We start from the raw sequence: 14,350 nt of genomic DNA, 5'->3' as shown, positions 1-14,350 counted from the left end.
AAAAAAAAAAAAAAAAAAAAAAAAAAAAAAAAAAAAAAAAAAAAAAAAAAAAAAAAAAAAAAAAAAAAAAAGTATGCATATTCAGAGACATGTAATGACTCAAAATGCTTAAAGGGTTGGTTTTGATAACGGGTTTGGTTGAATCTTTAACATTTTGATCGAGATTATAATGCGTCTTAACTAGCTGAGCTGCGTTCGTGAACGGGTTTCTAGGGTTTAGGGTGGAATGATGAATGGAAGGGGTTTGGTCAAAAGAGGGTCAAATGAGTATGGTGAAAAGAGACATTTTTTAGCAAGTCTAAGAGATAAAAAAGATAACTCAAAGGGCTTGTGAATGTGGGCCATATGTAATTATATACATATTTTTTTAAATAAAAAATAAAAAAAAATGCCATGATTAGTGTATTTTAAAATAATTAAGTTTGAATTAATTCTCTTTTTAAAATTAAAATTTTAAAATTTTTAGTGTTTTTTTTTAAGAAAAAAAAAACAAATTAAAACATATTAGAGGTATAATGAGAAATTTTAAAATGTCAAAAAAAAAACTAAACTAAGTACATTATGAGTTAATTAATAATTATAATTATAATAAATATAAATAAATAAATAAAACCCTTAAATATAGCATAATAAATAAATTAATAAAATTTTAGAATTACCTGCATAAAATTTGAAGGGCAATCGATGTAAATTGGATAGAGATTATTAGCTGCACTATTGGCTTCATTGTCGGAGGCCACCGGAGCCGGCAAGTCGTCGGCGACATTCCCTTGTGTGAGATCGGAGGAAGAGTTTTCAGAGCTGAAGATTTTAGGGTTATATTCATGAAGGAAATGACCAAAACTATCAACATCTTCATTGCTTTCCATCCCTCCTCTCGAACTTTCTGGCCCCCCGCTATCGTCAACTTGCATATCGTGCTCGTCCGCCGTCTGCCATGTTGGGGCTTCGGCATTGCCCTCGATTTCCTTCTCCCCAATAGATTTCGGTACTTGTGTTGTCTTCTTGAATACACGACAGAGTGCATAAGAATCCTGTATCGATATCAAAATATAAGACTTTTGTTTTGATTTGATTGGTTTCAATGAAGGGAAGTGTTCGTTGATCGAACATTTACCCTGATTTGAAGTCGGTGATTAGAAATTATTCAAAAAGAGAGGGACGTTTTCAAATATTCAGTCGGTTTTTGAATGATGAAAGGGATATATAGGTATGTTTGTAGGGTAGTAAAGGGCTAAAGCCTAAGAAAAGAGATGGAAATTAAGTACAATCTAAAGTTGTAACCAAAGACTCTTTCATAAACCCTTATTGATGTTTGTTCTTTTTCTTTAGGGTTCTTTTTTCTTTCTTTCTATCTTTTCTTTTTCGACGTTCATCGTTCATCGTTCATCGTTCATCGTTCTTAGTTCTTCGTTCTTTTACACACTTTTTATTTGTTGAAGATAAAAGAAAAATAGAGGAAAAACCTTAGTTGAAGGAGATGATGTTGCATTGGCGAGTTGAGAATCGAGAAGACGATACTCGTGCATAACCCAATTGGTTCTGATCCCATGAGGAGCTCTTCCTTTATAATACACCAATGTCTTCTTCATCCCAACTGCCCGTTTTTGCGATTGAACCGTCCTATCTTTTCCCGTGGCCTTCCAGTACCCGCCTCTCGTTGCTCTATTTGTTCTCGATCCATTAGGGTACTTTCGATCTCGAGGGCTATAGAAATACCACTCCATATCTTTGCTCGGCAAAAACGACTTATCTAAAAACTAAAATCAATAAGAATCTAAACAAACAAATCAAGATAACCCATTTTATTTTCGATTCGAAATTTAAAGAATCAAGACTTGTTTTTGTTTCTTAAACCCACGAACAAACACAATTTTAAACAACAAAAAGCTAAATGGTTATGAAACGAGTTCCAACATTACCAGGTAATTCCCAGGGTTCACACTTGTAAAGATCGATCTCGGGGATGATCTCGAGCTCGATGGAGCGGCCATTGATCTTCCTATCCAAATAGTAAGCAACAAGCTCTTCATCAGTAGGATGGAAGCGAAAACCAGGAGGAAGGGTCATGGGAGCCATTGAAATAGAGCTGTTAAAACTCTGAGCTTTGTGATCTAGAGAGAGAGAGAGAGAGAGAGAGACAAAGAAGACGACATGAAGGGGACCAAACTGTACGAGAAACAACTATATAAGGAGGAAAAAGAGTGGAGCTTAAAAGTGACATTATATTACAGACACAACCTGTGTTTTCTTTTATAAATAAAATCTGACAGCTGAAGGGATTATTAGATCAGCTAAATGAAGCCACTTTTGTCATTTAATTCTCTTAATTTTTTGCTTTTTATTTATTTATTTATTTATTTAAAACCCTTTTATTATTTTTACTCCATTATAATTTGATAGTAATTTTATTTTCAATGAAGCTCTCGTTCGTTCCATCTCTATATTTAACTTTTTAACCCAAAAAATAAAGATAATCACACTATTTGCATTTTAATTAATTCACCAGACTCGGTTCAAAAGTACTCAAATTTAATCTCACTTGTGTAAAAGGTAAATTTAATCTTTTCAAACGTAAATTTTTAATATTCTAATATTAGGTTGGCAATTCAAGGGTATATATGTAAATATGCATCAGAGAGAGAGAGAGAGAGAGAGTCTTTACGGCTTTAAAGGAAGATTCTATGAGTAAAATAGGGAGGGCATAGTGTGAAAACGAGGCATGCATGCACATATATATATATATATATATATACATTTTTATATTTTTATTATATAGTTTTTTATTATATAGTTTTTTATTATATAGTTTTGTGACAGAGAGAGGATATATGATTAAGAAGCTTCGTCTGCAGAAAGCTTTTGTCTGCTCAGAAACTAACAAAAATAATATATAGAAACGCATCGAAAGTCTCAATTTGGGACCAAAAAATAACTCAGACCGACCAACTCCATTACAAGCAATTCCCCTGTTCTGTTCTGTTTCATTCTAATAAAATAATGCAAATATAATATGAAATGTCGTCACTTACACACACACAATAGTAGCCACTTTTTATTATTATTATTATTTTTCGCACTACTTCTCCGAGGGCTCCTGAAAAGGAATCTATCGATCCTCACCGGATTGGTTGAACTGTAGGTACAATGAGTTACTTCACGTGCAAGGTCTCTGGTACAAGTTTAGAATGCCTGGTTACGACTATGGAAAGAATAAACGAATCGATGAGATGTCTAACTTCTTCACGCAAGCTCCACTTAACTTAAGGAGATATAGGTCATCTTGTAGGCGTTCGATTTTGCAATGGGATTGTTGTAATTATGGGTTGGATGCCTAATTGCCCAAACGAGAACTTGTGACTCACTTTTTCTAAACAATAGGGAAGATGACTGAAACATGGCATTGAAAGACTCTATTGAAACAAAGATGAGTTTATCTACGGTACATACGTACATATAATTTAGCATAGACATTTTCTATTACTCTTTACACTAGCTCAATGAATGTGGAGTTTAAAGACTCAAGCCTCCAACCCAAAAGGAAGAGTCGGAACCTTAACCACGATTCTTTTTAGTTCAATCTCTCTATTCACGGTAGTTCAATGAATGTAGAGCTAGTGGAGGTATCGACAGAAAGATTCAAATATCTAACATCTTGATCGAAAACACATAACTTCTTAACCAAAGAACTATACTCAAAGTTAGACATACGATCATAAAGAAGAGAGAGTATAGCAATATTAAAGAGCAACTTTTTTGGTAGTACAAAGAGAATAGGGACCCAACAATGAAGCTGTCACACTCTTAAACCACTGTTTGCTTTTGCTTTCCCCACCATCCATTGTTTTTTTGTTCTTTTCTTTTGCAATCCAAAACAAAAACAGAAACCAAAGCCCAGCTATCCCTTCCTTACCCTTATGCTTAGCTTTCTTTGCTTTCCCCCCTTTTTCTTTTTCTCTCCCATTATTTAATGCCTCACCCTCCACTTTAACTTTCCTTTCCTTTCCTTAAAATATCATTTTCATTTCGACAAAGATCCACTCCCCCACTTTAATCATTACTGCGCACAATCTTTGACTGGTTTCTGCCTGGAAGAACAAGAAGAACAAGAACAACAGGAACAGGAAAAACAAGAACAGGAAGAACAAGATGAAGAACACTGTTACGCGTGCTTTCTAAGTCCAAGCTACTGCACTTTTTGGTGGCTCTGTGTTTGAATATAAGTACAGTACAATAATGAATAAGAAGAGGAACTAATACATACCCAAAAAAGGAAGGCTTCTTGGAACTCTTATCACATTTGCACTAAAGGGTTTCTCTCAAAATTTCCTCTTGAAAAATGGGCTTCTTCAATCAACAATCGTGAAAAACATGTTTGATCGTCCTAAAATGATATCATGAATCCTTGAAAAAACTTTCTTCTCAGAATTTTAATGATATTATTAAGTAACAGACTATGGAATACACAACGTTCTTCTAAAACTACTTTAGAATTTCTACTTTCAAATGTTGAGGTTCAGTCCTCGTTCTTACCATTAGTTTATGAAAATTATTATTATCATCTTATCTTGCAAGATCAAATGAACTTCAAGGTAACGATGGGGACTAATCTTAAGATTCATTGAAAGTACAGGACTAAATTCAAACATTTGAAAGTAAAGAAACTAAAACCAAGGGTTTTCAACCATCAAATTATCATCTATATGGTTCAGATCATTTATTTTTCAATCTTTTTATGTAAAAGAAAAGGAAGAACACAAGATAAATGTTTAAAACTATGAAAGAGAATCAGTGAATGAGAAGCATAGGGCATTAATTTAGGCATAAAGTGATGCTCTACAAATACAGGTAGATAGAGAAAAACAGTATATTCAACTACAAGTTACTACCTTTAGTTATACCACTTTATAGTTTTTACACCTCAAAAGCATCATCATACACTCACTTCAGCAAAACCAATTATTTGATATACAGAAAGAAGAGAGAGATAGAGATAGAGAGAGAGAGAGAGAGAACCTGAATTGATACCCTTTTATTCCTTTTATAAGCTTTGCCTTGGCTTGTGTTTTGGTCGTGAACCTGAATTGATACCCTCATCTGATGAAAGGATGATATCAGCCAAGTTTTAAAAGAGATTCCAAATTCATCTTTGAATACTGGAAAATTTTATGTTATCCACGTCAACATCATTTAAGAACGATATAGTTTTATTTAAAGGATGTTTCATGTAATAAAGTAAGAAATTTATAGAGTGAACTAAGGCAGTACTCGAAAATTTTCCTTTAATCTACATAGATATCAGAACAAATGTTGACTCATTCTCGAAGAACGTGTGTGTCTGTGACAAAGTTTACCTGTTAATGTGAGTGAATAAGATGTGTATAAAAGATGGGTTTTTTTTTATGTTATTTTAATGTCATCTCTCTTTAATCTAAAGTAATAGGACACACATTCATGTGTAGAAACATGTGATGATGTGTGCTGCTAGTTAGGGAAGTCAAGATTGCTCTTCTAACATTCAAGTTTTTGTCTTGAAAGTTCACTTAGTCTTAGCTGAATATAAGATGATTATGTTCCCATCTACTGTTTATGTTTTGGGTAAACATGTTGGGTCAATATCATTATCGGTTTCTAACATGTCGATATTTATTTTGGGATGAGAAGAAAATGGCAGTGGCATCAAATCTAAACGAAGATCTAGCACGAGAGCCTCTTGTTTAAGGTTAAAATACAACGCTAATAGCACATCAAATCTACATCGATTTTCTTGACATGTTTTTGGCTTCTCTCAATGCTTTTCAGCATTGGAAAAGGCAAAAATCTTATAGCAAGTAGTCGAAACTTTAATACTCGTATCTAATGAGTCTCTAATCTTTTAGATTTTATGTTTAATAGATCTCTATTATATTTAATGTTTTTAAATTTAATGAAATTAATAGCTTAATAACTTATTATTTCTAAAAACAAAAAATTTAGCAATCTATTAGAAACCTTTTGAAGTTTTGAGAAATATTTGTGGTTAGAAATCACGACTCTTTACCATAGTATGATATTGTCCAATTTAAGCATAAGCTCTCATAACTTTATTTTTTGTTTCTCCAAAAGGTTTCATACCAATGGATATGTATTCCTTACTTATAAAGCCATGATCAATCTCTTAATTAATCGATGTGGAACTCATCTCCCAACAATTCTCAACATTTGTCACAGACCTTAAACGGTTTTCATACTCTTATAAGAAATGTTTCATTCCCCTCTCCAACCGATGTGGGATCTCACAATCCACCCCCCTTAAGGACCCAGCGTCCTCGTTGGCACATCGCTCAGTGTCCGACTCTAGTACCATTTGTAACAACTCAAGCCCACCGCTAACAAATCTTATCCGCTTTGGCCCGTTACGTATCGCCATCAGCTAGACACGTTTTAAAACTGTAAGGCTGACAGCAATACGTAACAGACTAAAGTGGACAATATCTACTAGTGGTGGGCTTGAGCTATTACAAAAGGATAACGAAGCATTCCTTATAAACGTGTGAAAACTTTTTCCTAATAGCCACGTTTTAAAACCGTGAGGCTGATGGCGATACGTAATAGACCAAAGCTGACAATATCTGCTAACGGAGCTTGTGTTCTTATAAACAGTATCAGAGTCAGTCACCAGACGATGCGAGGCACTGGTCAGAGTAAGACTAAACCTTCTCTATGGCAGACACATTTTAAAACCGCGAGGCTAATGGTGCTACGTAACGAGCCAAAGCAGAGAATATCTACTAGTAGTGGACTTGAACTGTTACAGGTGTATTTAACAACCCAACACATTCAATATTGATTGAGAGAGAGAGATGTTATAATGAATGGAGTGTTCTAAAGTGATGCAACCTTTCAGAAAATGTGAAGTAAAAATAAATAAACAAAGGGAAAGTAAAAGCAAAGGAGAGAGAGGGTAAGGCTTAGGATGAAGGAGTGAGTTAGGGAAGGAGCATGCTGAGATTTTCCATCAGCTGATCCGATTTAATGATGTTAATGTGCCTGCCTACACAAAAGACAAATGTTCTGATTCTTCCTTTATTTTAGCATCGTTTCTTTGTTTTTTTTAACTCATCTTAGTTTTTAGTGGTAGCTTTCATGTGAGTCCTCACTGTTCATGGGGCCAATATTTTAGCATCGTTTCTTTGTTTTTTTTAACTCATCTTAGTTTTTAGATGTGAGTCCTCACTGTTCATGGGGCCAATATGTGGGGCTTGCCGATGATACCTTTCCCTTTTCTTTTTCTTCTTCTTCTTCTTTCTTTTCTTTTCTTTCCTTTTATTTTTCTTTCATATGATCGATTTAGGATACAAAGTGCAAGGCTAGTTCAACAATTTCACTCTAAAAAAGCTCATTACTCTGTGTTTTATGAGAGATTGGTCAAAAGGTGTCTGTTTCAGACTATTTTTAGGACAACAAACTAAGTTGTGGATAAATGTCTGGCCCATCTTCTAACAGTCACTCATTCAAGCTCAACATAGTGTTCTTTTTCCATTTTCTTTTCTAAAGCATATTCATTTTAATCATTTCAAACTAACAACTGAAAAAGAGGAGATAAAAAGTGGCAGTCATGGTGGGAAATGAGCTACACTAACGTGTCATTTAGCAGTTTTGAGATATTCTAATTCAAGCAGTCAATGGAGTACTCTAATACCCCATCATTTAAGTCCTTCCAACAAAAATCAATGTCATAACCAAAAAGGGCACAGTAATTTGTCTGGAAAAACACACTTACTGAGAGATTGAATTTTCAGACGACCTGCTGGCGTTTTAGTAGAGAAATTGCTACCACGTTGGCCAAGTGCTATAATTAAAAAGAAATTAAGTTATAAGAAACATGTATTAATACAATTGATAACTGTGTGTATTTAATAAGATAGACAAACAGGGAAGGGAAATAGTTACTATTATTTTGCTCACAGGGTAGTATGCCATCTTATACTACGTGCTATCAAAATTCCAGTCCAAACTGAGATAAAAAGGACTACTACCCAACTTAAGTCCCTCTTAAGACTTTCTATGTGGATGAAGATGCCAATAGCTTCCAAGCATTTTAACAAAATAAATATACAGATCCTACCAATTCTGGAGGGAGAGAGAGATCATTGATGAAATAAGGGGAAAACTCCCCATTGGTGAAGAAACCCCTCTCCAGTTGTGACTTCTAGGACCAGCAAGACAAGTACAGCCAGCATTGCTGCTCTTCCATTCCATGTTTCGGCACTTTTCGTCCAACCCCATTCCCATACGGTTACAGGTGGCGGTAGCTGCCTACGTTGCGAATCATATGCTGCTAGTAACTCTTCCACACTACCAAGTGGAACCAAGGGCTGAAAAGGAGAGAAGCAGAGATCGGTAAATAAAAGGTTCGAATATAATCAAAATGATAAACAAATACAAGTAGGGGATCAGATATATATTCACTACATTAGCTTCCATATGAGATCCCACATCGGTTGGAGAGAGGAACGAAGCATTCCTTGTAAGGGTGTGAATATTTCTCCCTAGTGAACACATTTTATTATTTTGAGGGGAAACCCGAAAGGAAAAGCCCAAAGAAGATAGTATCTGCTAGCGGTAGCCTTGGACTGTTACAAATGGTATCAGAGCCAGATACCGGGTGGTGTGCCAACGAGGACGGTCGGCCTCGAAGGGGGGTGAATTGTGAGATCCACATCGGTTGGAGAGGGAAACGAAACATTTTTTATAAGGGTGTGGAAACCTTTCCTTAGCAGATGTGTTTTAAAAAAGGAAGATCGAAAGGAAAGCCTAAAGAGAAAAATATCTGCTAGCGATGGACTTAAGCGCTTGGGCTCACTTTTATTCATGTTTCAATTCAACAGCTTCTATAATACCTAATTGCATAACACGAGTGCAACATCTTCACTGCTTGTGAAGTTAAAAACAGATACAGTTACGAAACTAACTAATATGATCGAGGATAAGCATTAATTTTGATATTTTAAATCATTTGCTGAATAAAGAAGCCATTTCATAATTATTTTGCAGTTGTCCCCAAGCTCTCTTTTGAAAGTTTTTTGTGATCCCCTCATTTGGCTTTTAGCCCTTTCTTTTTGTTGGCCCTTCTTTCTTTGTTTTTTCATTATGATGGTTTCTCATAATTAAGTAAAAAATAAAGCAAATTGCTGTATGCATATTCTTGGTTGTAGTACCTGGCGAGCTTCAAGATTCGAGACAGCCATGGCCCCGACATATGGAAGACTCTCAATTACAGCATCAGCCAAATCTGTAATGAAAGTAGGCTCACATCCTAACGCTGGAACACGTCCCCATTTTTCTACTCCAGATTTTAAAGCAAGTTCTTTATATTCCACGTCAATTTCTTCCAACGTTTCGATATGCTCGCTTACAAAGCTGCAAATCAAGCATAGCATAAAATTTTAATAAACCGAATGTGATTCGATTTTTAAACTAGATAATCTGCATGCAGCCACTATTTGCATAATGTCATCAACCCAGTTTACAAAATAGCAAAAATAACTCACTGGTTCACTGTTTACAAAAGTAGAAAAAATAACTTTAACTTACTGTTTGTCGCTATAAGTTGAGCTTTACTCATTTAGATGATATCAATAATTATTGAAACACATTGCCAATGAATACATGCCTAAATAATTACGTGTCAAATGATTAACACGTCAAAGGAATTTGTGTTTTCACGAATGGTACAAGATACTCGGTACAATAATTTGTTTGTTATGATATATTCTACATAATAACATCCAAAGTTTATTGAAGCTGTAACGTGTTAAATCATAACATTAAATTTTTCTGTTTATTACAATTATGGTTAATCAAGTCATCGAACACCATAACGTTGAATGTACAAATGCACATACCTAATGGGTACAGCCAGCAAGCTTTTAACTCCTTTTTGCCCAAGCTCTATTATTGTGTCATCCGTATAAGGTTTTAACCACTCCACGGGTCCAACTCTACTCTGTAGAACAAGTCAGAAAAACCACATCATCAAAAATGTACACTAAAAACCATACAAGGAAATCAAATATTCATCAAAAGAGGAAGAAAACAGCCTAACGGCCTTAGGGATTAAAAATACCAAAGTCTAAAACGGAGGAACAATGAAGCATGAAATATTTGCCAAACTGCCAGAACTAAAAGATTCACATTGTCGCTCTTGAAACTATGATTTTATCCTCTGATAGGATATGAAAAACTTTTAACTGAAACTAACAAGAGCATAAAGCGCCTGGAGCAGAGACACGCCCTCAAATATTCCAAAGGTTATGGAAAAGCTCCCTGGGAACCCATGCCTTATCCGGCATTTGTTTGAAGGGGGATAATAGCGTATATCGTTTTTACAGTTGGATAAATTATGTTCCTTCCGTTATACGATTAGTTCAATTAGTTTTATTTAACTCGTTGATATTCTTCTCCTTGTAAATGTATAAATAAGAGTTAGTGCCTCCCATTAACGATATGAGAAGAAATTTCATTCAAACGTTTGAATTTGATTATGATAAATAATGCCATCTATTATTAGCAATTTGGTTTCTCTCGGCCAGGATCATAGCCCCTATTGATCAGTCCTCTCTTACCTTATTTCAGGAAAAAGCAACCCAGCAAAGGATTAGTACTTATTTGAAGAAGTTCATGCTAAAGGATGAAAATAACTTCAAGGGTTCAATATAATTGGAAACTTCAATGGTAAAAGTTGCTTCAATTATCTCTCCTTACTTTTTCCCTTCTCCATCCTAAGGCAACAAGTTCTGAAAACTATATCTTTTTTAGTGTCTGTATGTTCCATGAAAAGAGAGATGCGCTAATAAAATATTTACTGCACCAATCTGCACACGTAATACTAAAGGGTATATTATCTCTCCTCTCTACCTTCTCCAATCTGAGCCAATGAGCTCTGAAAACCATACATTTTTTAGTGCCTGTCTATTCCATTAAAGGTGGGACACTAAATTAGCTATTAAAATATTTGCCTCACCAAGTTTCGTACGTAGTCCTAAAGGGGTATAGACCAATCAAGCAAAAACATCAATAAATGAATTTTTTTTAGAAAAAAAACTTATTCAAAGTTTTACGCACAGGATTTTCAAGAAGAAATATGCACGATTGCGATAAAAGCATTATGAGATACCAGAACAAAGCACAAAATCAAGTTGAATTCACTCTTTCTTTCCTAAGTTAACCTCCCCCACCTTATCCCCCGAACCCCCCTGATGTGAAGTGATTGAAAAGGCACGTACCTGATAAGCAAGGGTGTAGTTATTTGTTATCCTTCTCTTTTCTAATTCCTCCATAATCAGATCCACACATTCCTCCATCTCTGCTTTATACGGGTCACCAGCCTCTTCCACGTACGCAAGGGGGACTCCATGTGCACTAAAAAATACCATTACCTGTTATGTACATGTTTAAGTTACACTTTGATGCCAAGGTATGAATACCAACACTTATGAACTAGAAAGGTTAATTAGCATTTGACTATAATCCACAGCTTTTTGTGAGCAATATTCATTTGATCATGCAAAAATATATTACCTGCTCGGGAAAGTCGAAACTTTTTAATTCCTTTTCAATCAAATCTGCCATGGCCTTTATATATCCTTCACGCTGGTACCAGGAAGGTATTACGGTATGTTGCATGTTAACTAGGTATTCATCCTCCCTGACAAACAAGAAAATCCTATTGTTCATATAAACCAACCCAAGATAGAATTTTATATGAATATAAAGGATCTGGTCTTTACCGGAAGATGCCCTCCAAGAGCCGGAGGCTTGAACCACTGGTGGATATTGAAAATTGGGGATAAAGAGGAAGAACAACAAGCTTTGTTATCCTGTCTTTTTTTATCTACAAGGAAGAACAAAAAAAAGATCTGTAAGATGCCTCGATAACCAAATACATAATTTTGTTCTTGTACCAAATTTTGGAGTTTGCAAGTTCCATAAGATGCGGTTGTTCCACTTATAGCAGAGTGGGGCCTTACAAGGCTAATAAAGTTAGAATTAAATATTAAAAAAAAACAAGTTTTCAAGATCAGCCTACAAAAGAATACAATGAGTGTACAATCATGACATTGTCGCTTGTCTTAGACTCGATGTTTTTCATACAATGTATAAATGCAAGACCGTTTGTTCTTGAAACAAGAGACATACTTTCAACATTATATCAACTGAATGTGCTGCAACATGTTTTGCCCCAATTGAAACAGTAGAAACAAGACGACATTTGAAAATCAACATATTATTTCATAAATATAGAAAGAAATGTACACCTGTTCGATTGCTTCTTCAGTAAACGGATGCCAGTAACGCATACCAACATACACTTCAGCTGGAACATCTTTTTTCCATAAGGCCTTCTTTAATTCTTCAGCCTGACCAAAGAAGATATACAGATGACATGACAAAAATTTAATAAGAAAACCCAATTTTTTGTGAAGTTATATTCAACTGCATATTACCATATACTGAGAGTTTCAACAATCATTAAGCATGCTAACTACTCAATTGAAAAGGCACCGTCACGCCACTTAATCCTCTAAAATTTTGATAACTAACCCCAAGTTTCTTAGATTCTCTGGAACGTATTGGCTATAAACAATGCTCATAGATTTCAAGCAGCTTATCTAACTCGGATTCCTATGCTATCTCAAACTGAGAAATTAAAATGAAGGCACTATTTCAATCAAACGAATACTATTCACAAAACAAGGGCACTGCTTCCGTCAACGACTACTGTTGACAAACATGAAATTATAAAGGTTAAAAACAATTTTGGTCCATGAATCTTCGTAGAGGTAATATGTTAATCGCTGAACTATGATTTTAACAATTTAGTCTCTATGCTTTAAATTTTGAAATAATTTATGTGAGATCCCACATTGGTTGAAGAGGGGAATGGACCATTCCTTATAAGGGTGTGGAAACCTCTCCCTAGCAAACACGTTTTAAAACCTTGAGGGGAAGCCCTTGAAGGAAAAGCCTACAGAGGACAATATCTACTAGCGGTGGGTTTGGGCTGGTACAATTTATTCCATAAACTTTGTTATGTAACAGTTTAGTTCTCGAACTAAATTGTAACATATTAAAGTTCAGTTTAACACATTCATGCCAGGTCTCTAAAGGATAAATCTTGCATTAAAAAAAGACCGTCTCTTCAAGCAATGCATATCACATACGCTCGCAAACCATGCACCGAACGAGTGGGTGAAAATGCATACAGTGTTCTCAATATTTTGCTAATGTTTTTCTGTAATCTCAATGGTTAAACAACAACAGTGTCATACATGCTCAGACATCCATGCACATATAAATCAAAATAAAAAAAATAACAGAAGTGGAAGAAGAAGAAGAAGATTTTCTTGCCTGTGCATCGGTAATCTTTCGCAGAGGAGAACCGCCACCAATTGAGGCATAGCCTTCTCTACTCTTGGGCGATCTTAGAACTGAAATAAAGTGTGCCAACGGTCTTTGGAGGAACCGGAACAACCGTGGCAATCGTATTATATCCTATTAAAAACATAAGGTTTCACAAATTTTATTCATTATGTGACCAAAGCATCATAGCTCAATAAGGACGCAAAGAAGTTGAATAATTCAAACTTCATACTAAAAACAAAATGGATTGTTAGGGTATGATACCGGGTCAGCAAAGAGGTTAAACAAGAAAGGCTGCACATCATCAAGAGTCTCTGGACCTCCAAGATTAAGCAACAACACTCCAACCTTGTCATCTCCAGTTAAAGGTGTAGCAGGAATATCTTGAGTGTTTGAAGTAACCAATGCTCTCAGAGGCGAAAAATACTTGTTGAGTGATTGCTTAGAGAATATGGATTGTGATTCAGGCCATTCTGAAGAGTATTTGGAAACTACATGATTTTTCGAGATGTTGTAATTGGGAGAAGCATCCATATGGAGCCTGAACCCACAATGCATTCTTTTAGAGGAAGCTGATACTCTGGAAGTTGGCCTGTGCAGGGAAGAACATATAAATTCTCACTGTTATACTAAATCAATTCAAGTATAAACATGATTGTAAAACCCTTATACGTTAAAACAGCATTCATGTAAAGGCTGAGTCTACCGAGAAAATAAGTAAAATGTAATTTATAATAAGACAGGAACCTCGGTATTGTACCATTTGGAAGCTGAACTATCAAAATACATCAAACAATGGATAGATTAGTGAGTGTGCCGATACATTAATCATGTGTTAGAATACATAAATTGCCAAGAAACCATTGAAGAGAACAGAGAGCAAAATATCAAAAAAAAAAAAAAAAAAAAAAAAAAAAAAAAAAAAAAAAAAAAAAAAAAAAAAAAA

General features: G+C 35.0%; 2 protein-coding genes across 5 annotated transcripts in view; both read right to left on the bottom strand.

The window, feature by feature from the left end:
* LOC111499763 (NAC domain-containing protein 96-like) overlaps positions 1–5,084 on the bottom strand; it is a 5,858-nt gene extending 774 nt beyond the window's left edge. The window contains exons 1-4 of the mRNA XM_023151435.1: positions 5,017–5,084; positions 1,923–2,114; positions 1,467–1,753; positions 660–1,034 (exon numbers count right to left, since the gene is read on the bottom strand). Of these exons, the coding sequence (XP_023007203.1) occupies positions 660–1,034; positions 1,467–1,753; positions 1,923–2,079 (819 nt within the window). The 5' untranslated portion in view covers positions 2,080–2,114; positions 5,017–5,084. The remainder of the gene's footprint in view (positions 1–659; positions 1,035–1,466; positions 1,754–1,922; positions 2,115–5,016) is intronic.
* LOC111499733 (ferrochelatase-2, chloroplastic) overlaps positions 4,833–14,350 on the bottom strand; it is a 12,089-nt gene continuing 2,571 nt past the window's right edge. The window contains exons 3-13 of one of the 4 annotated variants that reach the window (XR_002720993.1): positions 13,669–13,996; positions 13,393–13,536; positions 12,300–12,401; positions 11,772–11,875; positions 11,563–11,689; positions 11,268–11,420; positions 9,888–9,988; positions 9,201–9,402; positions 8,108–8,357; positions 7,763–7,831; positions 4,833–5,097 (exon numbers count right to left, since the gene is read on the bottom strand). Coding sequence is in view for 3 of the 4 variants with exons in the window: in XM_023151387.1 (XP_023007155.1) it covers positions 8,130–8,357; positions 9,201–9,402; positions 9,888–9,988; positions 11,268–11,420; positions 11,563–11,689; positions 11,772–11,875; positions 12,300–12,401; positions 13,393–13,536; positions 13,669–13,996 (1,489 nt within the window). In the remaining variant the exon portion in view is untranslated. The other 3 variants (XM_023151387.1, XM_023151386.1, XM_023151388.1) reach the window with 3 other exon arrangements.

Source organism: Cucurbita maxima, unplaced genomic scaffold (genome assembly GCF_002738345.1).
Source record: "Cucurbita maxima cultivar Rimu unplaced genomic scaffold, Cmax_1.0 Cma_Scf00027, whole genome shotgun sequence".
Taxonomy (NCBI): domain Eukaryota; kingdom Viridiplantae; phylum Streptophyta; class Magnoliopsida; order Cucurbitales; family Cucurbitaceae; genus Cucurbita; species Cucurbita maxima.
The sequence above is the reverse complement of the archived record's forward strand: the minus strand, read 5'-3'. Positions and strand labels throughout refer to the sequence as shown.